At 49.8% G+C, this 27080-nt stretch overlaps 1 protein-coding gene across 1 annotated transcript in view; it reads left to right on the forward strand.

Annotated features, from left to right (window-relative positions):
* MYO18B (myosin XVIIIB) overlaps nt 1-27080 on the forward strand; it is a 228162-nt gene that overhangs the window by 187386 nt on the left and 13696 nt on the right. The window contains exons 39-41 of the mRNA XM_069557022.1: nt 5873-6003; nt 16425-16472; nt 17767-17904. Coding sequence (XP_069413123.1) covers nt 5873-6003; nt 16425-16472; nt 17767-17904 — 317 coding nt within the window. The remainder of the gene's footprint in view (nt 1-5872; nt 6004-16424; nt 16473-17766; nt 17905-27080) is intronic.

Raw genomic sequence — 27080 nt, forward strand, 5'->3', positions numbered from 1 at the left:
CAATGGACGTGAATCTGAGTGAACTCCGGGAGTTGGTGATGGACAGGGAGGCCTGGCGTGCTGCGATTCATGGGGTCGCAAAGAGTCAGACACGGCTGAGCGACTGAACTGAAGGGGTGCCCCAGCTCTTTCTCAGAGGGGGACTGAACACTTCCTGCTGGTGCTCACTCCATTGCCATCATGGCTTGGCAGCTCTTGCCAGGACACAGCACACGGGGCCCTTCCTCCCAGGCACGTGACCTTTGCACAATTTAAGTGAAACTGTGGTGGTTCCTCGTACCTCACCCCACAGAGGTAGTAATTCCGCTGTGACTTTGTTGTAGTATTCTTGGGTTACTTTTTATGGGTTTCTACTGTATATGACTCTGAGGGTTCTTATAAAGATGATGTGAGAGAAGGTTTTTAGACACTTAGCGCCATGCCTGCCCACGTGAGAGACAGAAATAAATGCGTTCATTTATGAATTATTCACAGACACTTGTCAGCTACATGCTGTGTGCATCTGTAGATGCACATGTGCACACGCATTCACACACACACATCTATGTATATTCACATTTATGTTTTCATATACGATCTGCATGCGTTATATAAACGTGCATTTTGAATATGTTTCTACAGCTTATGTATGTGTGTATAATTTTCTTAACACCAGGCTCTGTAAATACAGTTTCTGTTTGTCTTTAGCACATCAAAAACGAATAACAAGATGATTTCTCATCAGGTGCTGGGGATGTTTCCAGATAGTCTGCTCTATACTAACTGTGCTGTGCTTAGTTGCTCAGTCATGTCCAGCTCTGTGACCCCGTGGACTGTGGCCCACCAGGATCCTCTGTCCATGGGATTCTCCAGCCAGGAATACTAGAGTGGGTTGCCATGCTCTTCCCCAGGGGATCTTCCCAACCCAGGGATCGAATCCAGGTCTCCTGCATTGCAGGTGGATTCTTTACCATCCAAGTCCCAGGGAAGCCCATACTATAAACTAGGTAAAATTAACTTTGGGCAGCCCTGTGGGATACCCCCAGAGGCGAACGAGGCAACCTCCAGAGCCGCAGAGAGTGACATACGAGAGTGTGTGTCTGCAGACAGAAGAGGGGCCTCTGAAGGTGCAGATGCCCTGGGCAGAGGAACCAGACGATGGTTTTAAATATTAGCCTCTAATTGAACCTCACAAGAGGAGGCGATGTTAATTGCACCCTCTAATTGTATGAACTGCTGCCTACATGAGCAGCGCCACACAGCATGTTCCAGGGGGAGCAGCTTGGGCGTGTAACAGGGGTTCATGAACCTCTCACATAATGCACGGGCGGCCAGCACATACGCATACCACGTGCTCTTGTGTTGATGTCTGTATGCATGGTCTGTACTGTGTGCAGCTAAGCGAGTATCACCCTGTCCCTCTACGTGCCTCTTACAGTCATGCAGTAACACCATTCACTCAGTCCTAGGACATCTTGAGTGCCTGCTCTGTTCTAGACTCAGCAATACAGGTAGGTTAGGGCCCTAGAGGAACGATGCTCCGTGGAAGTTAGGGTTCTGTCTATACCTGCCGCACCTGGGTCAGTGCTGGCACATAGTTCATGCTCAATAAATGTTTACTGAACGAATATGCATACATAATGCCTACATATATATAATGAATCTAGACTTTATGTTAGAGTCATATGTCTGTTACAATGTGTGTATCACTCCCAGGTGATGCTAGTGGCACAGAACCAGCCTGCTAATGCGGGTTCGATCCCTGAGTCGGGAAGATCCCCTGGAGGAGGAAACAGCAACCCACTCCAGTATTCTTGCCTGGAGAATCCCATGGACAGAGGAGCCCGGCACACTGCAGTCCATGGGGTCACGAAGAGTCAGACGTGGCTGAAGCTGCTGAGCACACAGTCACTGTGCCATAGCTACAGAGTGATAAGGACTTATTACTAAACCCACGTTACTGGGTTTCTGCTGTATACATCTTACTATCTAAATAGTTTTGTAGCCTAATTTTTTCTCCAGCTTCTTCCTGCCCCATGTCCCTAAAAAGAAAAAAACACAGAAGACGACAAGCTCACCCTTGGCCTCAAAACGCAACCTCATTTGTGTAGCGGCAGTCCTGACCGACCGCAGGTCCGGGAGGTGGAAGAAGGCCCAGCCCTCCCTCGTGCCCTCTTCTCCTGGTGCCCCCCTCCCGTGTCTCTCGAGCTGTCTCTGGCACGGACTTGTTTTGTCTGCCTCCAAGAGACTGGTGGGGCCGCCGCATCCACTTCACCTAATGACTTGGTCTCCACAATCAGCGGACTACCTGCTTTTCGAGCTGAAGCAGGGAAGGTGTGCTGATTGCTGATTACACAGACTCTGAATTTCCCAAATCCGTCTTCTCGGGAGGTTTCCGCTGAGCGTGATGTGCATCCCCAGGCAAATTGGAGGGTGGAGCCCAGAGGGCAAGGGGCATGGTGGAGAGTGAGGGGGTAGTCGCAGGTCCCCGGAACCACCTGCCTCATCTGTCTGTGGATGGTTTTCTTGCTCTTGACCCTCCTTGCTGTCTAGGTAACTCACCCTTTAAGCTGCCCTTGCTTTCCACCCCTGCTTCTCCTCTGCAGATGGTGAAAAGCTTTCAGAGGCCTGCATTCCAGCCTCCTTATTCTCTGTGTGACCTTGGCGGACCACCTCAGTGCTGCAGGGGCACCCACCTGGTTGCTACTTGGTCTCCTCTCAGAATTAAAAGATAGTAACACCACTGCTGTCCAAGCCTTTCCTCTCTGCCACGCTCATTCTGTGCTCATAGCAGCCCTGTGAAGGGGCCACTGCTGCCTCCATTTTACCAGTGGGGATCAGAGAGGTTGAGTAACTTGCTGAAGGTCACACAGCCTGTGGGTGGGAGAGCTTGGGTTTGAACCCAGGCATCCCGGCTCCAGATCATGAGCCGTTTCATGATCATGATAGTGTGGATCGGACCCACCTCAGGTCCCCATTTCCTCTGCTCAGCTGCTTAGTCCCAGCCCAGAGCCCCCATCCCGAAGACCCAGTACCTGCGCCGTCCCCATCCTCTGTCCCCCAGGAGGGCCCCTGCAGGTCAAGGTTGGAGGGCCTCCTCTGCATGATGCTGACATGGGCCAGGGTCACCCAGGCACAACTGGGAGGGGACATCCGGGCTCCTCTAGCTTGGCTCACGTGGCACACGGGCCTCACCTGAGAACCCAAGACCTGGCTGCCTCACTTTGCGGTCTCTCGACTGTGTGACCATGGGCGGGTCTTCTTGCTGCTCTGGTGCTCAGTCTCCTCATCTCTAAAAGGAACGATCACCACGTGCCTGGCCTGGCCGTGACGTGCCTGGCATGCCTGACGTGCCTGGCATGGCCCTGAAGGGGCCGTTGGGTAGCATCTTTGTGTCTTAGAAACACAGTGATGCCTCGTGCCCTCGCCTCCCAGGGACGCTGTCATCCTGGCCCACTAGCAAGCAGCTGAGCTCGGGCGACGCTCCTGCCGTCTCCTGGGATTGTGCACCCAGCCATCTTCCTGGTGTCTCGATGAGCTGACAAGAACCCCCTCGCTGTCCCGCAGTGTGTGTTATTTCCTCTGACAGTCCACCAGCCTCCTGCCTGGGGGCCCCTGCCTCAGACCGCCTCTCACCTCATCAGCACCGAGATGGGGATTTCACAGCTGGCAGTTTCAATCAGCCGTGATATTCCACCAGCCCCTGTGCGCACCCCCCACCTCTCCACGCCGCCCCTTCCCTCGTCAGCCGGGCTTGACCCTTTGGCTTCCTTGGTCTTTGCTCACTGTCTCTCTCAAATTGAAAAAGACACACAATCAGGGAAAAGGCACAGACTTACCATACCGTGGATGGACCAGCTGGCCTGCTACAGGGATCTGAATGTGTCCCTGCAAAGGGAGCCCTGTGCCTTGCTGGCTTTCCCAGGGGCAAGCAGACAGAGCCCCAGAAAGATCACTGGCCGGTGAGCGAGGCAGACCAGAGGTCTGCCCCTTGCTGCCCCGAGTGACTTCCCTGGCCTCAGTTTCCTCATCTGCAAAATAAAGAAAAGGCATCCCAGGCCCAGAGAAGGGCTATAATGTTGGCGAGTCTCAGGGGGAGCTGAGAGCCGTACTTAAATGGACGCACAGTCCTTCCGTTTCACCCTTCGCGCTCTCATCAGCTGGTATATACCTGTTGCCTAAGACAACAGTCAAAAAGAAACTTGATCTAAGAGCAGCCTGAAGGAAAAACCCTATCCCTCCCCCACCTTTGCTCCTGTCTGTAAATATCCTCAGCTCTCCACGTGCTTTCCCAGCTACACGTGTGCTGTTTGCATGGAGACCTGGGCCTCATATTTTCTGTTCTTTTCTGCTTGCTTGACATTATTTTGCGAAGGGTTCCCCTGATTGCGCCACCCTGATTGCTAGTGTTGGCTTCGGTCTAAGCATCAGAGTGACGCACCGCACCACAGCTTCCCTACCAGTCCCCGTGGCTGGGCGGCGGGGCGGCTCTCGGGCTCTCGGTGCCATCAGTAGCTCCATTCCAAGCGTCCTCAGGTCCAGGGCCTTGCTCTGCATGCCTCCCTTTCTAATGTTTATCATTTACTCTATTGTTGGTTGCGCTGGGTCTTCATTGCTGCACACTGGCTTTCTCTAGCTGTGGTGCCCGAGCATCTAATTGCGGTGGCCTCTCTGGTTGCAGAGCACAGTCTCTAGGCACACAGACTTCAGTAGTGGTGACTCACAGGCTCAGTAGTTGTGACACACGGGCTTAGTTGCCCTGCGGCGTGTGGGATCTTCCCAGACCAGGAGTCGAACTCGTGTCCCCTGCATTGGCAGGCAGCTTCTTAACCTCTGGACCAGCAGGGAAGTCCTACTCTGCCTTTTGACTCTATCCCCCGCTAGGATTAGCTCCCAGAAGGTGGGTCTCTGGGTTGAACCCAGGGTTTCTCAGGCTGAACGCTGGTGACACTCGTGTGAAGTAATCGGTCCTCAGTGGTGGGGGCTGCTCTGTGAACTGAGGACGCTGAACAGCACCTTTGGCCTCTGCTCTGCGAGAGGCCACCAGACCCCCATGTGACAACCAGCAATGCCTCTACACAGCGTCCCCTGGAGGGCAGACTCACTCTCGGCTGACAGTCATTGTGTGAATGGGGAGCAGTGTGTGGAAAACATCACACATGGCAGTCAGAGGCGTTCCAGAGAGTCTGGATGAAATCCAATTAGAGCTGAAAGTAACCGGACGAGCACAGGTGGAGTCTGCTGCACCCGCTTCAGCTCCAGCTCGAGTTTCATTCAAGCCCCCCCAGGCCTCAGCTCTTCATCTGTGAAATGGGGACAGTTTGCCAGGCTCAGGAGCAGAGAGTGAGGGCAGGAGTCCAAAACGCTGAATGAAGCGCTGGGCATGGAAAGGTCTCAGTACACGTCAGCGGTGCTGGCCAGCTCCAGAGGGAGCTGGGGTTTCTGTCTTTGCCCGTGCTGCCTTTGAGGGTGGTGGGAGTGCTGAGGGAGCCTGGGTGGCAGAGTTGAGAGGAACCCGCTCTTCTGCCCTCCCCGCAACCTCCCGCTCCACATCCACCCTGGGGCAGGGCTCAGCCTCCAGAACCGGCCTCAGTGGCTCTCCTGGGAAACATCACTGAGTCTTACTTCCACCATCCATCCAGGGCGTTCTGTGTGGGGTCGCACAGGCTGGGTCCAGCCTTCCTGGTGTGTGTGAGCTCCTGAGGCGTCTATTTCCTCCTCTGAAATCTGCAGCATCTGTCTGAGGCTCCATAAGCCCTTCCTTAGGGAGAGCCCCTCGTGGGTACCCACCACGTCACAGGGTCCCGGTGAACACCAGGCTCCTCCCCAGAGCTCTCGTAAGTGAGTGGGGGTCTCACCCAGGGCCAACGTGTGCGGTGGTCTCTGTCCCCAGGAGAAGTACGTGGAGGAGCTGGCTGCGATACGACAGACCCTGCAGACTGACCTGGAGACGTCCATCCGCCGGATCGCCGACCTGCAAGCGGCCTTGGAGGAGGTGGCCTCCAGCGACAGCGACACAGAGAGGTGACCCGCGAGGGGCAGGCAGGGCTGCGCCCTGGGGGCTCTGCGGTCTTCAGGGGACAGGGCTGCCCTCTCCAGGCGTGCTGTGGGTGGGAGGGTAACTGGCCGGCTCAGGCGAGCAGAGGCGGGATGCTCCCTGCTGGTGGTACCGTCCTTGCTGTGGTCCTGGGCTGGTGACTGCTGCTCAGAGGCGTGTAGCTGCCGACTTCCCCGTGAAGGTGTTCATTTCAACATCCGTGTGGTACAGACCCAGCGCAGTCGCCATGTTCTGGCCTCTCAATGAAGGGCTTTATCTAAAAAATCCTCAGTTTGTGCAAAAATCCCTTCCACGCCAATAGCCCGAGGATTTCTACGACGCCCCACTAATGTGCACAGCTGTGAAATTGCTGGTAAAATGGCAAATCCTGATCCTGCAGCCGCTTCCCAGCTCATGGTCGCATTCAGGGGGCCCGTCCTCCACACCCACCCACCAGTTTTATTAGAGTCATGACAGGACTAGCGTCTGTCATTACAAACCCCCGGCGTCAATACTACCCACTCCGTGCTTGGGCTGGCTTCTCCGTTAATAGAAATGCTAGAGCTTTGCATTAATTATAAAGGGAATTAATGACTGTATATACAAGCATTGGAGGTTTTTACAAAGGAGCAAAACTTTTAAACCATTTTTACTTGCACAAAAGTAGATTGCTTTTCTAATAAACAGTAAAAGTTCTAAAAATAACAAGACTGGAAAGAGGCAGAGAGTCTGTTCTTGGAGGTACAGGGACAGGCTGGCCAGGTGTGACAGGGAAGCAGGGGCAACAACCTGTGAAACAGCCTGTGTTCAGGACAGTGTGAGGGGTGTGACGGTCACAGGACCCCCGGTGTGAAAAGATGGCATCTTGGACCTGGACGAGCCCAGGCCGTGCGTGGGATTCTTGCAGCTGGAAGAGGGGGCGGCTTGGGGAGGGCGCAGGTGCTGCCCTTCATCCAGCCCGATTTCCAATCAGGGATCCAGGGGTTCAAGTTTGTCAAGTAGCTGGCTCAGATGATAAAGAATCTGCCTGCGGTGCAGGAGACATGGGTTCGATGCCTGGATGGGAAAGATCCCCTAAAGAAGTAAATGGCAACCCAGTCTAGTATTGTTGCTTGGAGAATCCCACAGACAATGGAGCGTGGTGGGCTACAGTCCATGGGGGTTAAAAGAGTCCGACACAACTTACCAACTAAACTACCACCTGTGTTCTTATCTGGAGAATCCCCTGGACAAAGGGGCCTGGTTGGCTGCAGTCATTGGGGTCGCAAAGAATCAGGCATGACTGAGCGACCTAGCACTTTTACTTGTCTCCAGTTATTCAGCCTCTCTGAGTCTCAGTCTCTTCATCTGTAAGATGGGTTGATAATAAGAAGTAAGTGAAAACATCTGACCCTGGCACAGACCCGTGCACTTGGCGGGGCTCAGCCATCGTCAGTTTTGTTCGCTCGTCCCTGTGATCGGTTCTGCCTGTTCCATGCCACACTGAGCTGGGTGTTTGTCTCAGGCAACTTGCTTCTTGTCATCCTGTGTCTCTGTCTTAGAGACACAGGGAGATTGAATAACTTGCCCAGGGCAGGCGGAAGTTAAATTCCTGAGGAGTAGAGAGGGAGGAGAGCACAGGGCTGCCTCCGTGGAGCCCACATTCCATGTGTGTGTGTGTCCCTGCCCATGAATACAGTGGGCAGACTGACGGATGAAACACGAGACTATAGTGGGAGTTACAAAGACAGAGAACACGATGCTTTGAGGAATAGCAGGGGGGTACACCTGGCCTCTCTGAGAGGAAGAGCTGAACTGAAACCTGGGTTGAAAGAAGGAGCCAGAGGCAGGAGCTCCGGAGAAAAGTGAGTCAGGGCCGACAAGGAGTGTTCTGACCAGCCTGCCCAAGTGAGGTGAATGAGAAAGAGCGAGAATCTCCTGCTCTTCTTCCTTCCCTCTCTCCTACCTTTCTTCACCTTTTGAAGTGGCCCACTGTGTCCTCATGAAGCGCCCCAGGACCCCAGGCAGGATCAGCAGCATGACCCATGAGTCCATGGAGGAATGAGAACCTGGGGCTTTTTGTTCAGAATCAGTTCAGTTCAGTTCAGTTACTCAGTCGTGTCCAACTCTTTGCGACCCCATGGACTGCAGCATGCCAGGCTTCCCTTCCATCACCAACTTCCAGAGCTTGCTCAAACTCATGTCCATTGAGTCGGTGATGCCATCCAACCATCTCATCGTCTATTGTCGCCTTCTCCTCCCACCTTTAGTCTTTTCCAGCATCAGGGTCTTTTCAAATGAGTCAGCTCTTCGCATCAGGTGGCCAAAGTGTTGGAGTTTCAGCTCCAGCATCAGTCCTTCCAATGAATATTCAGGGCTGATTTCCTTTAGGATGGACTGGTTGGACCTCCTAGCAATCCAAGGGACTCGCAAGAGTCTTTTCCAACACCACAGTTCAAAAGCATCAATTCTTCAGTGCTGCCACTCAGCTTTCTTTATAGTCCAATTCTTAACATCGTTGACGTGACTACTGGAAAAAACAGCTTTGACTAGACGGACCTTTGTTGGCAAAGTAATGTCTCTGCTTTTTAATATGCTGTCTAGGTTGGTCATAACTTTTCTTCCAAGGAGCAAGCGTCTTTTAATTTCATGACTACAGTCACCATCTGCAGTGATTTTAGAGCCCCTCAAAATAAAATCTCTCATTATTCCCATTGTTTCCCCATCTACTTGCCATGAAGTCTTGGGACCAGATGCCATGATCTTAGTGTTCTGATTGTTGAGTTTTAAGCCAACTTTTTCACTCTCCTCTTTCACTTTCATTAAGAAGCTCTTTAGTTCTTCTTCGCTTTCTGCCATAAGGGTAGTGTCATCTGCATATCTGAGGTTATTGATATTTCTCCTGCCAATCTTGATCCCAGCTTGTGCTTTATCCAGCCCAGCATTTCTCTTGATGTACTCTGCATATAAGTTAAATTATCAGGGTGACAATATGCAGCCTTGATGTACTCCTTTCCTAATTTGGAGCCAGTCTGTTGTTCTATGTCCAGTTCTGTTGCTTCCTGGTCTGCATACAGATTTCTCAGGAGGCAGGTCAGGTGATCTGGTATTTCCATCTCTTTAAGAATTTTCCACAGTTTATTGTAATCCACACAGTCAAAGGCTTTGGCATAGTCAATAAAGCAGAAGTAGATTTTTTTCTAGAACTCTCTTGCCTGTTCGATGATCCAGTAGATGTTGGCAATTTGATCTCTGGTTCCTTTTCTAAATCCATCTTGAACATTTGGAAGTTCACAGTTCACATGCTGTTGAAGGCTGGCTTGGAGGATTTTGAGCATTACTTTGCTAGCGTGTGAGATGAGTGCAATTGTGCAGTAGTTTGAATTCTTTGGCATTGCCTTTCTTTGGGACTGGAATGAAAACTGACCTTTTCTAGTTCTGTGGCCACTGCTGAGTTTTCCAAATTTGCTGGCATATTGAGTGCAGCACTTTCACAGCGTCATCTTTCAGGATTTGAAATAGCTCAACTGGAATTCCATCACCTCCACTAGCTTTGTTCATAGTGATGCTTCCTAAGGCCCACTTGACTTTGCATTCCAGGATGTCTGGCTCTAGGTGAGTGATCACACCATTGTGATTATCTGGGTTGTGAAGATCTTTTTTGTACAGTTCTTCTGTGTATTCTTGCCACCTCTTCTTAATATCTTCTGCTTCTTTTAGGTCCATGCCATTTCTTTCCGTTATTTTGCCCATCTTTGCTTGAAATGTTCCCTTGGTATCTCTAATTTTCTTGAAGAGATCTCTAGTCTTTCCCATTCTGTTGTTTTCCTCTGTTTCTTTGCATTGATCGCTGAGGAAGACTTTCTTATCTCTCCTTGCTATTCTTTGGAACTCTGCATTCACATGGGTATATCTTTTAACTCAGATGACCATTATATCTAGTACTGTGGGCAAGAATCCCTTAGAAGACATGGAGTAGCCATCATAGTCAACAAAAGAGTTCGAAATGCAGTACTTGGATACAGTCACAAAAATGACAGAATGATCTCCGTTCATTTCCAAGGCAAATTGTTCTGTATCACAGTAATCCAAGTCTATGCCCTGACCAGTAATGCTGGAGAAGCTGAAGTTGAACGGCTTTATGAAGACCTACAAGACTTTCTAGAACTAACACCCCCAAAAGATGTCCTTTTCATTATAGGGGACTGGAATGCAAAAGTAGGAAGTCAAGAAACACCTGGAGTAACAGGCAAATTTGGCCTTGCAGTACAGAATGAAGCAGGGCAAAGGCTAATAGAGTTTTGCCAAGAGAATGCACTGGTCATAAAATACCCTCTTCCATCACCAGATTGTCAATACCGAAATCAGATTGATTACATTCTTTGCAGCCAAAAATGAAGAAGCTCTATACAGTTTGCAAAAACTAGACTGGGAGCGGACTGTGGCTCAGATCATGAACTCCTTATTGCCAAAATCAGACTTAAATTGAAGAAAGTAGGGAAAATCACTAGACCATTCAGGTATGACCTAAATCAAATCCCTTACTATTATACAGTGGAAGTGAGAAATAGATTCAAGGGATTAGATCTGATAGGGTGCCTGAAGAACTATGGACAGAGGTTCGTGACATTGTACAGGAGGCAGGGATCAAGACCATCTGCAAGAAAAAGAAATGCAAAAAGGCAAAATGGTTGTCTGAGGAGGCCTTACAAATAGCTGTGAAAAAAGAAAACCAAAAAGCAAAGGAGAAAAGGAAAGACATACCCATTCGTTCAGAATAGATTCGGAATTTCACTGCAGTCACAGCAAAGCTGCACCACATGCAGGCCCCTCTGGGCATGGACTGGGAGCCTGTGAAGCCAGCCCTGAGCCCAGGATGCTTCCTGGGAAGCATCTCCTAATTCTCAGCTGCCTTGGGCCTCTCTGTCTTATGATTCCCATGGAGCGTGGATTTCAGTAATGGCGTAGACGTGGGAGGAAACAGGAGAAAAATTGCCCAGAAAGAAGGCTCAACAATTCTTAAGTCTCGGTTCCAGAGAATTCGTACCATCCAAGCCAAGCTGTCTGGTCACTGCACAGTTAAATTGGTTATCAACGAGAAAGAGAAGTGTGCGGGTCCCCGGGGTGGAGAGCCATCATGCAGAGCAGGGCCCTCGCCCCCGCCCGGGTGCTGCAGGCACTCTTCCCTGGCAGTTCCGCCCCACTCGCCCCTCATAATTGCCTCATCGCCCAGGGACAGCAGTGTTGATTGGAGCCTGAGGGACTGGTCCAGGTACATCTCTGAACTGAGCTCTCAATTAGGATTCCGACCCACCCTGGGAGAGAGAGAGAGAGCGGTGCTTCAGCTGGAGGTGAGGCTCTTTGAGAGACTTGTTCAAATTATGAAAAGTCACATTTTCCCATGTTGGGAATTAGATCCGAGCGTAACAGGCCTTCCAGGCTGGAAACGTGCTCAGAAAGCCAGGAGGCCGGTATGGCAGCGTCTCAGCGCATGCTCGCCAGCACGGGTGCCCTTGCGCTGTAACTTGGGCTAGGGCCTCAGCCTCCTTGGATTAGTGGAGGAACGCTTTAAGCTGTTCCCCTAGGCTCAGAGAACGCTCATGACTCACGCATCAGCCGACAGCCCCATCTGTTCTTGCCCAGGGTCTGCGGCTGCTCTGTCATCACCTCGGCTGGGAGTTTGGGTGGGGTTGGTGGGGAGTTCAGAAAGGTCAGTGGATGACCCCTGACCCCCAGGTCAGCCAAGAGTATCCACACCAGCTGGCTCCATCTGAGACGAAGGCTGTGGAAAGGCGTCCTCTGGTGCTGTGTTGAGTGTACGTTGTACATTTTCCAACATCTGTGCTTGCTAACTTGACGAATTTGAGCTGCGGTGAGAGAAGTAGAAAGATCTGGGCCTAAGCAAAGACTGTGGCTGCCACCGAGGGCATCATCCCGCTTCAGCTTATTCAGTAGTGGGCCCAGGCTCTAGCCAGACTGCAAGAGTTCCTGCTGTGAAGTAGGGCAGGCTTGAGGCCCGCCCACCCCTCTCTTCCCACAAAGCTCTTAACCTCCTGATTTTGCTTAGAAGTGGCTCACAACGTTTCTCTATTATTCTGAGACATTCCAAGTTACATCCCAGGGCCCTTAGTGCAGGACCGCAGGCTTATATGACACCATGGAGGACACTGCTCTTTCTTTCTTTATTAAATTGATTTTTGACTGTGCTGGGTCTTTGTTGCTGTGCATAGGCTCTCTCTAGCTGCGGCGAGTGGGGGCCACTCTTCTTTGTGGTGTGCGGGCTTCTCACTGCGTCCACCTCTCTCATTGTGGAGCATGGGCCTAGGTGCGTGGGCTCGGGTTATAGTGCTTAGTTGCCCCACAGAGTGTGGAACCTTCATGGACAGGGATGGAGCCCGTGTCCCCTTAATTGGCAGGCAGATTCTTACCCACTGGACCGCCGGGGAGGTCCAGACATCTGGCTTTCTAGGAAGGCCTAGATACCCAGCTAGTGGGCTTCTTGGGGAATGAGGGCTCCAAACCACTTTATCCGCCCTGGCATCACAGGACACGCTGACCATCGTGCTATTGGCGTCTCTTTCCTGAGGACTGACTGTGCCAGGCTGCACAGCCTACCTGCCTAGTTCTCACAACAACCCTCTGCAGGTGGTAACTATTATCACCCCCAGTTTACAGACGAAGAAACTGCAGCTTAGACAAGTCAGGAAACTGGCCCCAGCGCACACAGCAAGTGATGGGGCTGTAATTTGATTCCAGGTTGACCCCGTCACCCACACTTCCAATGAGCAGGCCCTGCTGTCATGTCAGACATACCCCATCTTTCCCCTTTCTCTTGTCAAAGTCTTGGTCCTCGGCCAAGTGTACTGGCCTGTCATCCTGGTAAACTTGTGTCTGTCGCTGTGATATGGGGCCAGTGCATCTGTGTGTTACTTCCCAGGCAGTGTTTATATTCAGACCAGAGTTGTCTGGCAAAGGCTCCATGGAAAGGAATACAACGGAAGACATTTAATTACTTCTGTTCTCACCAGCAGTCCACCTGTCCACACGTGCCTGGCCCATGTTCTTCTTGAAAAGTCACAGGAACCCAGGCAAGAGAGAGGACCACTAGCACATGTTAGGAGATGAGGGAGAAACCAGGGACCGCATATCGTGTACCAGTGCTGGCTGCACTGCCAAGGAGATCAGGACCAGGGACAGGTCGGCTGCCCTTCCTGGGCCTCTGCCTGCCTGCCCAGCAGACTGCAATCGTCACTGTCATCACCGTCATCACTGAGTCCCTCCTGTGTTGGGGCGGAAGATACGGTCAGGAAACATGATCTGCCTCGTGAGCTTGAGGTCAGACTTTTTCTTCATGTCGTGGAAGGGTCAGTGCATTTTAAACTCTGGTTAGGAAGAACCCCCTATTACACCAGAGGAAACGCCTGTAGAAAATTCCAGCTTAGGGTGGAGTGTAGCCATCCTCGGATTGGAGTGAGAGAGGAGGGTTCCCTGTGGATGGACTCACTGTTTAAATCTGCCCTCCTTCTGAAAGGGCTCTTCCCCCAGACTAGAGACATGCTCGCTCGGAGACGTCCAGCTGTGCTGTGCCTTGGTTAGTTACATTGTGCTCTAAAGATGCTCCCTTGCAGGATCCAGTTAAAGACCATCATTCAGTCCATTGAAGTGGGTGAGGAAGCACACCTGGTTGCCCAGACCTTGTCTGCGGCGAGTTCAAGGCCAGTCGCCCTCAGGGTTATGGGGATGTTCACTTGTCTTAGGCACCCACCGGGATCTCTGGGCCCAGCCTGTCTTACTCAGACTCACAGACTCCCGGGTGGACAATGGGCCCGAAGCTCCTCCCTCTCAGTCATCGGCCTCCAGCCCCTCGGTGGCCAGTTTTTTCCCTTCTTCCCTGCTCTCAGGCAAGAGAACCCTTGTTCTTCTGTTTCTAAGGGGAGTGCCACACCATTTTGAACTGTACATGTTGGGCTGCAAGACTCTTCAGTTCTTTTTTTCCTTTATATGAGCATTTCAGAAGATGCAGCCCTATTCGTGCAAACCCTTCCCTCTGCTTCCCAGGGCCCTCGCCTACCACGTTCTAGCTTCTTTGGTCAGCTGGAACCCGCGTCCTTATCTGGGGTCTGTGAACTGGTAGATCAAGTGAGCGGTGTCCATGCATGAGTTCTAGAGATTATACCACGAACCCGCAGATACTGCACTACAATTCGAGTCTGTGTTTGTGCATCTGGGCAGGTGGAAGTCCCACAGTCTTCATGAAAGATGCTTATGAAAGGCCCAGGACTCCTGCTCTAGGACCTCGGTGTGTCCTCTCCATTGTGCGTGGTCTCTAAGCACCCAAGCTAGACAGGGCCCCAGCATCTTGGTCCAGAAGCCTCATTTCACATACGGGGATTCTGTCACCCCAGACAGGGGACAGAAGGCTGAGGCCACTCAGAGGGCACAAAGATTCAGTCACTCCTTCACAGTCTGGTGTTCCTTCTGCAGCCCCAGCGCAGTGAGCCTTAGAGGAGGCTCAGACACCAGTGGGAACAGAGCTGGTGCGACTCACTTAGACTACTGCAGCTAAAGTTGTGAAGCATTTTTAAATAGTTTGTTAAAAAGTTGTATCAAAAAAAAATTATCCTCAAGAAGATTTAGGGTCATTAGCAAAGATACTTTCGTTCTATCTCTTGCTGTCATAGCAAATTAGCTCAAATTTCGTAACACAAGAATGCCCCCGCCTCACGTCAAAGTGACAGACGCCAGTTCGCTGGCGTGGCAGGCCAGTGACTCGGCCAAGAACAGACCCTGGCAAGACAAGGGGCGAATCTGAGTCCCCCTGGGCTAGAGTCGGAGTGCCAGCAGGACTCCGCTCCTTCTGGAGTCTCTGGAGGAGAGTCTGTTTCCTCACCAGCTTCCGGGAAACGCCCACATCCCTTGGCTCATGGCCCCTTCCATCCTCAAAGCCAGAAATGCTGCACCTCTGGCTGTTGCTCCGCAGTCAGAAGTCCCTCTGACGGAACCTGGAGAAAGGTCTGTGCTTTTAAGGACCAGAGTCGTTAGAGGGGGCCCACCCTGATAATGCAGGACAGCCTGCCTGTCTTAAGATCCTCGATCTTAACCACATCTGCATGCCCCTTTTGACACCTCAGGAGACACAGTCACAGACTCCTGAGATAAAGATTGAGATGTTGAAATCTTTGGGGTCATTATTCTGCCTCTCAAAGCGTGGTTCACAAAAGGGGCTTTTCGTTATACTGAAGAAGTCAGCAGATTTTTCTTTAAAAGGCCAGATAGTGAATATTACAGCTTCTCAGGCAGTGTGGTGTCTGTTGTAGCTGCTCTACTCTGCTACTGAGGAGCAAAAGCAGTCACGGATGAAATGCAAATGAGTGGCGGTGGCTATGTTCCAATAAAGCTTTATTAATAAGAACAGATATGTAGATTCAGTCCATGGCTGTCATTTACAGACCCCTCTTCTATTGGATTCACCACACACCATCCAAGAGAACTTCCAGTCTGGCCTGAGCCGTGGGGCCAAAGGGACAAATAAGCTATGTTCTTGGCCTGGGAAGGGCCCTTGCAGTCTGATGGGGATGAAGCGATGTTAGTAGAAGTCAGGAGAGTGACAGGTCCTTGGGAAGGGACCAAGGCTACAGGTGCCTCTCAGAAGAAGTGACCAGGGCTTCTGGGAAGGACTTGGCCAGATTCCACTGAAGAACAAAGCTGGGAGGTCCCGGCCTGAGGAGGCGGGCTTGCATGTTTGAAGTTTGTGGTTTGGCTGTCTGTACCTGTACACTGGGTGACTGCAGTCTGGTTAGGGGCATGAGCCGAGTAGCTCTTAGAGACCTGGGATTCAAAGCTTTGTGACCTTGGACAGGGGTGTCAGCTTCCTCAGCTCCACGACGGAAACTAGCAAGGTGATTAGTGGGATCATGTGTAAAGCATGTTTGTTGAATCAAGAGTTCTCCTTAAAGAAGAACCACAATTGTAATTAGCTTCTGAGTTTCCCAGAGTGCACTGAGAAAGCTGACTGCCACAGTCCCATGTCAGATTTGCAAGCAGTCGCGAAGGATATAAAGCCACTGCCTTGCCCACTGACGATTATGATGCTATTAATAGCGGTACTAGTCGTGTTAAAACAGGAGCAAAGGTAGTGGTTGCCACCCTTTAATTAACAGTGCTTATTTGCCAAGAGCCATGCTGAGATGTTCATAAGGGCGATCTCACTTGGTCAGCTCCACAGAGCTTGGGCAGAGGCCCATGATTAGCTACATTTTACAAGGGAGCTGAGGCGGCTCAGAGAAGATGAGAGACTTGCCTAAGATCACACAGCGGCAAAGGTCAGAGGCGGGACTCAAACCCAAGTTTATCTGACATCAAAGACTGTGTTCTTCCGCAGGCTCTGGCAGCCCAAGAGTAACAGATGCTTTCTTGTGCCTCCTCCTAGCGTCCAGACAGCAGTGAACTGCGGCGGCGGCAGTAGCAGAAAAGAGATGTAAGTGAGCTCTGATAGAGCCGAGCCGGTGACACCGAAGCCAGAGACGAGCCCCTGGCTGTGTCCAGTGTGCAGAAGGAACACCCACCTGCACCACCACCGCAGGGTCCACGGGAGCCCTGACTCCACGGTCATAGCACACAGCACCGGGGACATACTGCTGAACCGCAGGCTTCTCGTAGAAAAAGAGCAGCCTCCGACTTACCGCGCCTCTGTCCTCAGACACCGTCAGAAGGACAAACGTCAGTTGCCTCAGAAGAGTTTCTAGACTGACATTTGAGCCCTGCACATTCTGGTCCTGACTTACCCTCCGCTTGGGACTCCTCTTCCTGTATCTCCCGCACCCTCCTTACCTGTGTGGGTGCGGTTCCCTCCACCTGACGCTCCCTTCTCCAGGCCTGTGTGGCCGAGCTCCACCCTTCAAAGAGGATGTAGCCCAGCAGCCACTGCTGCATTCCTTCCCTTACGCCTCCAAGAAACAAATCGGGGCTCCCTCCCTGTCCTCCTTAGAACCCATTGTCTGTCTTCATCTTTGGCACTGATAGTTTCCTTTTTGATTTTATGGTTATTTATATAGATGTCTGCTCTGCTCAAATGGGGTCCCGAGGACAGGGGCAGTGTTGAGTTCATGTTTATAGCTCTTTCGCATGGCACAGAGTGTTCTATAAACAAACAAAATTTGTAAATATATATATTTATTATATATCGTATACGAGTGACTATATCAACCAGAAAGTGAAATAATCATTCAACACCCACATCAGTGACAGGCTCGCACAGGCTTCTCCCTGCGCTGCTTTCAGAAATAGGGGGTGTACAATTAAGTCTCTGTCCACAGAGACATTCCAGCTAAGGTAGGCAAAGAGTTAAGACCTTCACAACTGATAGATTCCATGAACATTTATCATTTGGTCTGAAATTCAATGCCAAATTGCACTCCAAAATTGGAAAATACCTTGGCGTCTATATTATTTATCTTCCCAAGGAATAGCACTGATTTTTAACTTGAGCATTGGAATTGGAGGGACCAAGGTTTGCACCCCAGCTTCATCACTGACCGACTAGGTGACCTTGGTTAAGACCCACACTGGCCTCCTCAGATCCCATTAGTCTGGTCTGTGTAACAGGTGCAGGGCTGGCTCCCACCTCTCGGGGATGCTATTGTGAGCTCTGGTTACAGTGATGCGTGTAAGCAGTTAGCGCCGTGCCTGGCTCACGCTAAGGGATGGATACCTAGCTATTGCTGTGACTGTGGTTGTTGCCGTGCTGACAGCACCTTGCATTCTGGTTCTAGAGATGACGTCTCCACCCTCAGCTCCCAGCCGGGGGCCAGTCTGCAGTCTTGGCTAAGTTGTACTCTGTCCCTGGCCACAGACACCGCAAGGACCCCCTCGCGACAGTCAGCCGTCAGCAGCCGTACCCTCAGCCCCAGGTAAGAGTATCCTCTGCTGCCTCTGGGCGACCAGTAGTTCAGAGAATCACAGGCTTCCCATGTTGCTATTTAAGTCTTCGATTTCCTGTGTCCTAGACAAGGATATGCATGGTCCAGTTTGAGGTATGACCCTGCCACTTCTTAGCTGTGTGACTTAAGGCAGGTCAGTTACCCTCTCTGAGCCTTCGCTTCCTCATCTGTGAAACAGGAAATATAATTGTATTTACTGCCCCAAACAGTCAAAATGAAGAGGATCTAATACAGCCCACCTAATGCATGGTTTTCCAGATGAGTTCAAATAGCGTGGGGTGAGCATTTTTAAAAAGAGCTGTAGATTTCGTATGTTTGTTTTCCATCTAAGGCAAGTCCTACTAATTTTCCATTTATAGATAGTTTTGTATTTAAATTTTCTTTATAAAAATGTTTGCTGAAGTTTTTGGTTTTGTTTCTTTCTTTTACTGGGAAGTGTGTATAAAGACAGTTAGGCCGGATGATGTCCCTTGGAAATCTCAGCTTTATTTGAATGTCAGAATTTTATATTTTGTTTCCTACCATGGAAGGAGACAAATTCAGTCATGCCTTGAGATGGGACCCTCACAAGTCTGTAGGATTGCCCATAATAATTTGCTCCAGCAAATGGGCCTCAGCCTCAGCTGAAGGACTTAAATCTGTCTTCCCTCTTGCTTTCCAGCTCCACTCCTCTCAGCTCATTTGGTTTTCCTTTTCAAGGACGACCCTCTTGTAATGAGGAGCCAATGGCCATAAATCAGAAATTATGGATTAAACAGATGCGTAATTAAGATGAAATGCACACTGCTTGTGTGATAACAGAAGAGCCGATGTGATAAGGTAGAAAAATCACATACTAATGGAGCAGACCCAGATGAGCCCTTGCTGACTTGAAACGGGTTTGCTCTGAAGCAGGAGGCTGTCTTTACGAAAAGAAGAGGGTGGGAGTTCTTGCCACGCTTTCGGGCATGTTCAGCAAATGGCAAATGTCTGATGATAATCTTAGGCTGAAAGATATGATGTTGAAAATATCAAAGGGAGGCCCTGAGAATGGGGCGCATCGGGGGAATTAATTAAAGCAAGATTATCTGATTACCACTCTTAATTAAAAACAAAGACCTGCGTGGAGAAAGAGCCATGTCCTCGGCGAACTCCGAATGCTGAGGACTTCTTCTCTCCTGATAACTGAATAACTTCTGGTCTGTCTCCCCAGTCAGCCAGTGTATCAGGCATCAGAGGCCAGAGCTGAATGGGCAAGCGCTTTAACATAATATCCAAAAATTTTATAATTATATTAGGTGCATGATAAGGAATTACACCCTGGGCTGCATGGGAGACGAGAGGCCGCAGTGATTTCCGTACGTGGACTGAAGTCAGAGCATCTGGCTTCCGATCCCATGGCTGCTCCTCTGCAGCTGTGAGACTTGGGGCAGAGGTTTTGTTTGTTTGTTTGTTTGATAATTTTTAATGGAGTATAGTTGATTTACAGCGTTGTGTTAGTTTCTGCTGTACAGCAAAGTGAATCAGTTATGCATATACATGTATCCACTCCTTTTTAGATTATTTTCCTGTATAGATCATTACAGAGTATTGATTAGAGTTCCCTGTGGTACGCAGTAGGTCCTTGTTACCTATCTACCTTATATATAGTAGTGTGTATATGGGGCTTCCCTGCTGGCTCAGTGGTAAAGAATCCGCCTGCTAATGCAGGAGAATTGGATTCGATCGCTGGGTTGGGAAGATCCCCTGGAGAAAGACATCGCAACCCACTCCAGTATTCTTGCCTGGGAAGTCCCATGGACCAAGGACCCTCGAGGGTTACAAGCCGTGGGGTGGCAACAGAGTCGGACCCGACCGAGTGACTGAACAGCCACTGAGTGTGTATGTCGGTTCCGGTTCCGCAGTTTCTCTCTTTCTCCCTTCCCCCATGAGTAACCGTAAATTTGGGGCAAGTTGCTTAACTTTCCATTTTTTCTCGTGAGTAGACCATTGTCAGGATTAACTAGAAGATGCACTCAGAGCCCAGCTCCTAGAAAGAAATCAGGAAAACCAGCTGCTTTCCTGGTGTTGGTGTTTGATGCCCAGAGTAACCCCAGGGAACTGATGCCATCACCTCCATGCTGCACAAGAGGGATCCGAGGCCCAGAGGGTCAGGAACAACTGATTGAGACAAACTCAGCCACACCCCAGCTCCCGTAGCTTCACCCCGGGCGGCACCTCCAGGCAGCCCTTGCTAGAGCCCAGCCCCCTTTCCGTGCCCACTCCCCTCCAAGTCCTTAGGCTTGTCCAGCTGCAGCTCAGAGCAGAGGGGCCTGCGCCAAGGACAGAGGTGTAGCAGGCGGCAAGAAGGGACCAGAAGCCCCTTGTCAATTTTCTTCATGTTGGTGTCCCTCTGGCTGGCACACAGATGGTGCTCCATAAATGTTTGTTGAATGAATAACTGACCATAACAGCAATACTTGAGCAGAAATGCTAACTGTACTTGGTCACAGCTCAGCTTTGTGATTCAGAGAGGGTCAGTAGTTTGCTTCATGTCATCAGCAGGGAAGCAGAAGAGCCAGGATTTGAGCTCTGGCTTACATCCTTCCAAAGCCTGTGTTGCGTCTGCCATGCTGCCATAATTCTGACCTTTATCCAGGAGGTGACTCACTCACCTGGCAAAGTTACTGGCAAAGAGCTGGCCCGTTATTAATATTAAACCTATATAAGGGTCAGTATTCAACATCCATCCAAATGATATTTATCAAGTGCCTACTGAGTGCCAGATTCCATGGCGTTAAGCCTTGAAAATTTTGAGCCCTTATTAACCTATTAACCTGTAAACATACTCTTTGGAGTATGTTTACAGTTTAAAGATTCTAGAACTTCTGAGTTAGAAGGGACCATTAGATTACTTATTGTTAGTCCAATCCTCTCATTATATAAATGGGAAAAAGTGAGGTCTGCAAAGGGAACCATCTCACCTAAGCTTGTAGTAAAGATTGACCCAGAGTTCAGGTGCCTTGACATCCAGCTTCATAATCTCTAAATACTTCTCCCTTTTATTAGAATATAACTGAGAAGGCTGTAGTCCTCTTGGCCACCACCCCAACCTCAGCTCCCTTCCTGAAGGCATCCACTATCTTCAGTTTGGTGTGTACCCTTCCCCACCTTTCTCTGTGTCTCTGTAAATGCACATGAACCTGTAGCCAATACATAGCATATTTGTGGGCTTTTAAAGCACATAAGTGATATGATGCTACACTGGGTACGTGTGCCGCTGCCTGTGTGTGTGAAGCTGTTTCAGTTGTGTCCAACTCTGTGTGACCCTTTGAACTGCAGCCGACCAGGCTCCTGTGTCCATAGGATTCTCCAGGCAAGAATACTGGAGCAGGTTGCCATGCCCTAAATGTATGTATCTAAATTCTCAAAGTGCTTCTTTCTTTCCCTCAATAATATACTTTAGAGATCACACCCTGTCTGTTCACATAAGTCTATCTCATTCTTTTAAATTCCTGCAGAAAATCTTAAAGTAATGCCATGGATTTATTAAACTGCGCTCCTGCTTCACTTTCAGTTGATTTCAGGGTATTTGCTATTAACCTGTTGTGTGTGTGTGCTTAGTCACGTCCAGCTCTTTGTGACCCCATGAACTGTAGCCTGCCAGTCTCCTCTGTCCCTGGAATTTTCCAGGCAGTAATACTGGAGAGGGTTGCCATTTCCTCCTCCAGGGGATCTTCCTGACCCAGGGATAGCACCCTCCTTTCTTTTATCTCCTGAACTGACAGGCAGATTCTTTGCCACTGAGCCACCTGGGAAGCCCTGTTAACCTGTTAACACACACACACACACACACACACACGCCCTGTTAACCTATTAACACACACACACACACACACACACACACACCAGCCCAATTAACCTGTTAGCCTTTAAACACATACACACACACTCTTGTGCAGAGGGCAAATGATTCTCTATGTCACAGGGAATTTGCATTTTAAACTTGACAGAATGCTGCCAGGTCACCCGGGCACTCTCCATGCTGAGGAGGTGGAGGCAGGTTAGAGTACAAAGGGAACTCTATGGCAAGCACCCCCATATGACCTGGCCTGTCACAGGGCTCAACAAATGAGTCTCTTGGACATTTCCAAATTTGACTGAAAAAGAAGGTCACTCTAAAAAAAGAAGAGAGGGAGAAAGCAGTCTTTTGCCAAAAAAATAAAAGCATTCCTTGTATTATTTATAAGAGGACGTCAACTCAAGAGAAATACGCCTAAAGCTTGATGATTTACCGCCCAGGAGTCATGAAGCTGCTGATAAATGCAAGAGCTTCTGGAGATGGAGACACTAAATTACCTCCGCACCCCTGGGGAGGGAGTTTATGGGCTGGGTGGTGGCAGCCGGCTTGACTCCAGAGCCTCTCTTGACAGCCGGCTGCAGCTGGCCCCAGGGTGCCCAGCCCATGGTGTGCCTGGCCCTGCAGGGTGCCCGCCTCTCCCTCCTGCCCTCTGGGCCACCAGCCTGCCGGCAGAGTGTTCCAGTAAAGGGTTCTCTCCTCTCCCTTCCAGTCCTCACAGCACCTCGGGCTCTCCAAAGGGGGCCAAGCCCCATTTTCGTCCAGAGCCCCATGCCCGCGTCCCTCAGGGCCTCAGCCTTGGCCACTCACACGGCTCTGCAGGGTCCAGGCACAGACGGGCACTAACTGAACCAGCTGTATCGACGCTGATGCCTTGTCACTGGCCTGTTTTCTTTCATTTTACTGGACAGTTATTCCAAACCATCCTGACTTTCCTCTGTCGCCAACTCCTTACTCTGAGCAGACACTCCACACTCCTGTTCTTTCAAAGGAAAAACAGCGGGCTCAGAATGGTACCTATAAGTTGATCACCATCTGCCCCAGCTTCCCTCTGGTCTCAGAAAATGCGATCCAGTCAAGTGGCATCCGTACCCCACCGCCCGCTTGCTCCTGCAGTCTCGGCAGCAGCATTTCCAGCTGTCCTTCCTCCGTGGGTTATAAACACCTTGGGGTCCTTCCGTCCTAACTATATCCTCACCCGTCACCCTGCAGTCCGTTTCCTCCCTTTGGAGCCAGGCTTCGCCAGAGTGGGGTCCTCGTGCAGCGCCTTCACTCCCCTCCATTTCTGCCTCCGTTTCCTCTAGCCCAGAGCCCGGCGCCACCACTGAAATGTTTCTCAGCGTGTCAGCAGCTTCCTAAGGGGCAAACCAGGGGCTGTTCTCGGTCTTGATCTGTTTCTGGACTTCTCTGCTGCACTGGCCCATTAGACATTTCTTGGAGCCCCCGTCCCCCCAGCCTTTTAGCTGTTCCTGCTCCTTTTGTTATAACTGTTCAGTCACTCAGTCGTGTCCCACTCTTTGCGACCCCATGGACTGCAGCCCCCCGGGCTCCTCTGTCCGTGGGAGTACCCAGGCAAGAATACTGGAGGGGGTTGCCATTCCCTTCTCTAGGGATCTTCCTGACCCAGGGATCCAACCTGCATCTCCTGCACTGAAAGCAGTTGTTTACTGCTGAGCCACTAGGGAAGTGTTTCTGCTCCTTGGCGCTACCCAAACTCTTCTTTTCTGGTTTTCTCCTTCCCACCCCAGCCCCTCCCCACCATCTGCCTGGGACCCCGGGATGCTCTCTCACCTGTTTTTCTGTCCACCGGGTCCCAGGCAATCCTCCTGTGATTTTAACCCCCTCACTGTAAACAGTTCAGTCCAGTCGCTCAGTCGTGTCTGACTCTGCGAACCCCATGAATCGCAGCACGCCAGGCTTCCCTGTCCATCACCAACTCCCAGAGTTCACTCAAACTCATGTCCATCGAGTCGGTGATGCCATCCAGCCATCTCATCCTCTGTCGTCCCCTTCTCTTCCTGCCCCTAATCCCTCCCAGCATCAGAGTCTTTTCCAATGAGTCAACTCTTTGCATGAGGTGGCCAAAGTACTGGAGTTTCAGCTTTAGCACCATTCCTTCCAAAGAACACCCAGGGCTGATCTCCTTTAGAATGGACTGGTTGGATCTCCTTGCAGTCCAAGGGACTCTCAAGAGTCTTCTCCAACATCACAGTTCAAAAGGATCAATTCTTTGGCGCTCAGCTTTCTTCACAGTCCAACTCTCACATCCATACATGACTACTGGAAAAACCATAGCCTTGACTAGACGGACCTTTGTTGGCAAAGTAATGTCTCTGCTTTTTAATATGCTTTCTAGGTTGGTCATAACTTTCCTTCCAAGGAGTAAGCATCTTTTAATTTCATGGCTACAGTCACCATCTGCAGTGATTTTGGAGCCCCAAAAAATAAAGTCTGACACTGTTTCCACTGTTTCCCCATCTATTTGCCATGAAGTGATGGGACCAAATGCCATGATCTTCGTTTTCTGAATGTTGAGCTTTAAGCCAACTTTTTCACTCTCCACTTTCACTTTCATCAAGAGGCTTTTTAGTTCCTCTTCACTTTCTGCCATAAGGGTGGTGTCATCTGCATATCTGAGGTTATTGATATTTCTCCCGGCAATCTCGATTCCAGCTTGTGCTTCTTCCAGCCCAGCGTTTCTCATGATGTACTCTGCATATAAGTTAAATAAGCAGGGTGACAATATACAGCCTTGACGTACTCCTTTTCCTATTTGGAGCCAGTCTGTTGTTCCATGTCCAGTTCTAACTGTTGCTTCCTGACCTGCATACAGATTTCTCATGAGGCAGGTCAGGTGGTCTGGTATTCCCAGCTCTTGAAGAATCTTCCACAGTTTATTGTGATCCACACAGGAAAGGCTTTGACATAGTCAATCAAGCAGAAATAGATGTTTTTCTGGAATTCTCTTGCTTTTTCCATGATCCAGTGGATGTTGGCAATTTGATCTCTGGTTCCTCTGCCTTTTCTAAAACCCGCGTGAACATCACTGTAAACAGGAGACCCCCAAATCTAGTCCTCCAACTCATTCTTCAAGTCACAAACGTGTATATCGTATGTAACTGCCTGTGGTTTAGAAGCTGGCTACCTGGCTGTCTCTGTGATATCTGAACCCAGTGTGTCCGAGGGGAGCCTCCTCCCTCCCCCACCAGTGTGATCCAAGTCACATGGAGGTCCTGTCATCAGTCACCCAAGCTGGAGCCCTCCACCCTTCTGAGGCTCTCTTGCCTCTTGCCCGTCCCCATCATCCACTGATCGCTAAAGCTTGTCTATTCTGCGCCTCCGCGCTTCGGGCAAATACTCTTGACCTTCTTATTTCTCCCCATCCTCACTGTCAGCACTCTGAAGCCAGGCCACCATCATTTCTGTCCTAGACTCTGGCAAAGCCCTTTCAGCCCCACCCACCTTAGTCCCTCCTCTGCACTCCAGCCTCTCAAATCTCTCTCAAATGAAAATCTGGTTTCAGTGGCTTCCTGTCACCTACAGCAGGAGTCAGCCAATGACTGCACACAGTAAAAAAAAAAAAAAAAAAACCTGGCCCTTGACCTGCTTTTGTAAAAGTTTTATTAGATCACAGCCATGCCCTTTTAAGAAATTTTACATATTGTTCATGACTGTCTTTGGCCAAGGGTGGCTCTGCCAGATGAGTTAACTGTCATGTATCACAGAGCAACAGAGCAAGTTGTTAGCAGCGTGGAACCAGGATTAGTGGAATATAGCGGGGCAACCTGAAGGTCTGTGGCTCCCTGTGGGGGGAAGGGGGAAAGCATTTGGGATCCCCATTTGGTAGCCTTGGAAAGTCCAAACAGAATTGTGTGTGTCCTGGTCAGAGATTTTGTTTATCCCTAAATCTCAGTGACCACGATCTATCACCACATAATTAGAGATGCTGTGGTTTGAATTTATCACCAAACATGGCTCAGCTCTGTTGCTCTTGGACTAGTACCATATTGCAGTGTGAGCGTGGAGATTATTGTATAAATTATTCTCACTCACATAATCATCGTGATTTTAATTACTGTGTAATCTTAGCTAATTACTGTTGTATGTATCATTTGCTTTGGTACCGATTTAACACAACTGCTTTTCGCTTGGCTAAAAGGCAGCATTACGACTTTTCCTTTTTCAGGGAAAAAATGTGCTTTCTGTAAACATTTGCAGTCCCATACTCTTGGCTTGTGGTTCTTCGCTTAAAAGCAATAAATTTAGACACCACCATCCTCCTTTGATCAGCCCCCATTGATTTTTATGTAGGATAAGGCTGGCTTGAATTAGTAAAAAGGTCTAAATTATAGGGTATTGTTTTAAAATAAAGTTGTATTACTCTCAAGGAAGTGCAGTTACTCTACTGCAGAAGTGGGGCCAAGGCTGGGTCACGTGAGACCTGCTTAAATGATTAGATAAGACTCGTTTGTAATTAGTTCATTAATTATGTAAATGTGAATGGAGGATACTTGGCATTGAAAACAGCTTGTTCTCAAAGTAGGTTAAGCACTGACTGCTAATCTTATTTCAACAGCACATTTATTTACTGGTCTCTGCGTTCTTAGAACCAGAGCTCAGGATCACTTTAATCCATCCTGAATGTACTTGATGAATGAGTCTCTCATGAAAATGGTTTTATGTCTTCCTGGGACAAAAGAGTGCTTTTCAGTTTTATCAGTATTAAGAAGATTAGCGGGTAAGATGTGGAAATGTTCGATGCGAACATACCGTGGACCCAAGGCCTGAGCAAGTGAGGAGCAGGAGGAGTCTGTGTCTGTCCGGGGTTCACGCTTGGCGCCAGCATCACTCTTGGACAGGCTTCCGTGCGAAGGAGGGGTGTTTTCTGTCTAGAGCTCCAGCTCTTTGGTAGATCTGCGAATCCTTCAGGAATTTTGAGGCTCACCTAAGTTAGATGCAAGTTGGTGTAAAACCGTTTGGCTCGATCATTGACTGTTCAGAACGTTCTTGTAGAATCTGTGGTTCTCTGAGCTAAACTTTGATTAAGTCAGCTTATGCAAACATACATACGGAAAACTGTGTCTGTATGAAATTTTCAAAACTTGGTCATACCTTAATAATTACTACCCACATCAAAACCAGCCCGTGGCTAGCGCCCCAACACCTTCCGGTATCCATTGCAGTCATGACCTCCTCCTTACTCAAGGACGACCACCACCCTCACTTCTGCTCTGTGTTAGATTCTGTGTTCGATAGGGCTGTTGTTTGAACCCTCTGAGGCCTCTGTGTTTAAATGCCGCTTTTCTGTTCTTTCTGAGGAGGTTTTCTC

This window comes from Ovis canadensis, chromosome 17, assembly GCF_042477335.2.
Source record: "Ovis canadensis isolate MfBH-ARS-UI-01 breed Bighorn chromosome 17, ARS-UI_OviCan_v2, whole genome shotgun sequence".
NCBI lineage: Eukaryota > Metazoa > Chordata > Mammalia > Artiodactyla > Bovidae > Ovis > Ovis canadensis.